The sequence below is a fragment of the Phytophthora parasitica genome (assembly GCF_000247585.1).
Source record: "Phytophthora parasitica INRA-310 unplaced genomic scaffold supercont2.112, whole genome shotgun sequence".
Classification (NCBI taxonomy): domain Eukaryota; phylum Oomycota; class Peronosporomycetes; order Peronosporales; family Peronosporaceae; genus Phytophthora; species Phytophthora nicotianae.
In genome coordinates this window covers 48,745-50,260 of record NW_008649098.1, presented here as the reverse complement: position 1 = coordinate 50,260, position 1,516 = coordinate 48,745, and the positions used below count along the sequence as shown (strand labels likewise).

Sequence of the window (1,516 nt, the reverse complement as noted above, 5' to 3'; positions counted from 1 at the left end):
CGTCTGTGTCGGCATCTTCAAATTGTTGCATCAAGGAGCGAAGTGTTTTGCATGCCTGGGTTCGGAGCCCACCAGTGCTCGAGCATCAGTTCGAGGAAGGGTGGTGCGGCAGCTTTTGACACATTGCCCGTGGTGTTGCGGTCATCCCGATACAGAGCCCACTTTTTTAGCCACTTGATCTACATGCACCACAACAAAGACAGTTAAAGTTACGATCACAAAGTTAGCACTTCTTTCGACAGCATTACCTTGTCCTTGTATTGTGTGACGGTGTATGCAGTGTCCTCAGTCTTGTTGACCAGTGATCCATGAGGCATCAACCTGAGCGTGGTTGCGTGCACGTGCGAATTCGTATCTTGCATTCACATACCTACATACAGCACTGTTCATTAGAATCCGATCATTGGGAATTAGTTGCTAGACACCCACTGTTATAGTTACCTCGTAGTAAACAGAGTCTCCGTGGAGGACATCGTCCAAACCTCCTGGTCGCTCTTCGAAGGTCGGCCACGTTTCGACTGCGACTTGGAGGCTGCCTCCGGAGCTGCAGAGGGCGGTTGCAGCTCACCAGAAGCGACTGGAGGCACATCATATTGGGGGAAGGCAGTACTGTGCTTGCGCTGGAGTATCTTGGCCAGCGCGAGTTTCACCATCGGTAGCAGGCGACAAGAGGAGCTCCATGAACCGCGTAGGTGCTTGCATGGCGACACTATGCAAGTTTCCAAGTGCAGGTAGCCAACCGTCTCTGTGTAACGATTTTGAAATGATATGCAGATCTCCAACAGTATTCCTAGACCGAGATAGCTGGGTTCGACGTCGGGGAATTGTTCACTCGCTTGTTCCCAGACTTAGACACCGACGGAGATACCAGGTCCTGAGTGGCCAACTCCAATTCTGAACACAAACAACTCATGGTGGATTTATAAAATATGTGTGGTTTCTTCCATGTTGGCAATACGGATAGCCCGAGATCCAATACAGTGGGCCCAATGTGCTGAACTGCTCCGATAGGAATAATGTCAGGTAGCTAGCTATCTGCGGCAGGATATATCGCTGGCCACTCAGACTTGTGAAGGTTGTACCATAATTGCCGCCGTTGGACGGCTAAAGTGTTCATCCCGAAATCATTCGCTATGACACCTTCTATCAGCAAGTATGTCTAATCTAGCAATCATTGGCGATAACAACATCGTTTACTAGGCAATTGGGCTTCAGTATGTATTCACTTAGTGGATATTTGCTCCTCAATTACCTCTATCCGTACCAGACGTATTATCAGGTCACTTCAAATGCCTTCAAAGTAAGGTGTTATCAATACGGCCAAGTTTCATGGCGTTCGCCGCTTGAGTCTCCAATGCCTTCATGTTGTCCACTGTTCGACGAATTTCGACACACCACCCTTGACCTTGGTCGATAGCTCCGAGATTGTGCCAACCCCGATGAATCTCTTTTCGTCACCCTCATCGAAACGCCTGAGGAACCTTTTAGGTGTGACACCGTTCTGATTGTCAGCGAG

General features: G+C 49.1%; 1 protein-coding gene across 1 annotated transcript; it reads right to left on the bottom strand.

The window, feature by feature from the left end:
* Positions 1-285: 285 nt before the first annotated feature.
* PPTG_19279 (hypothetical protein) lies at positions 286-653 on the bottom strand (the record flags this gene model as incomplete). Its single annotated transcript, XM_008917689.1, has 2 exons — positions 286-370; positions 442-653. 2 exons carry the CDS (start codon positions 651-653, stop codon positions 286-288), a joined length of 297 nt encoding a protein of 98 aa, XP_008915937.1.
* Positions 654-1,516: the final 863 nt, after the last annotated feature.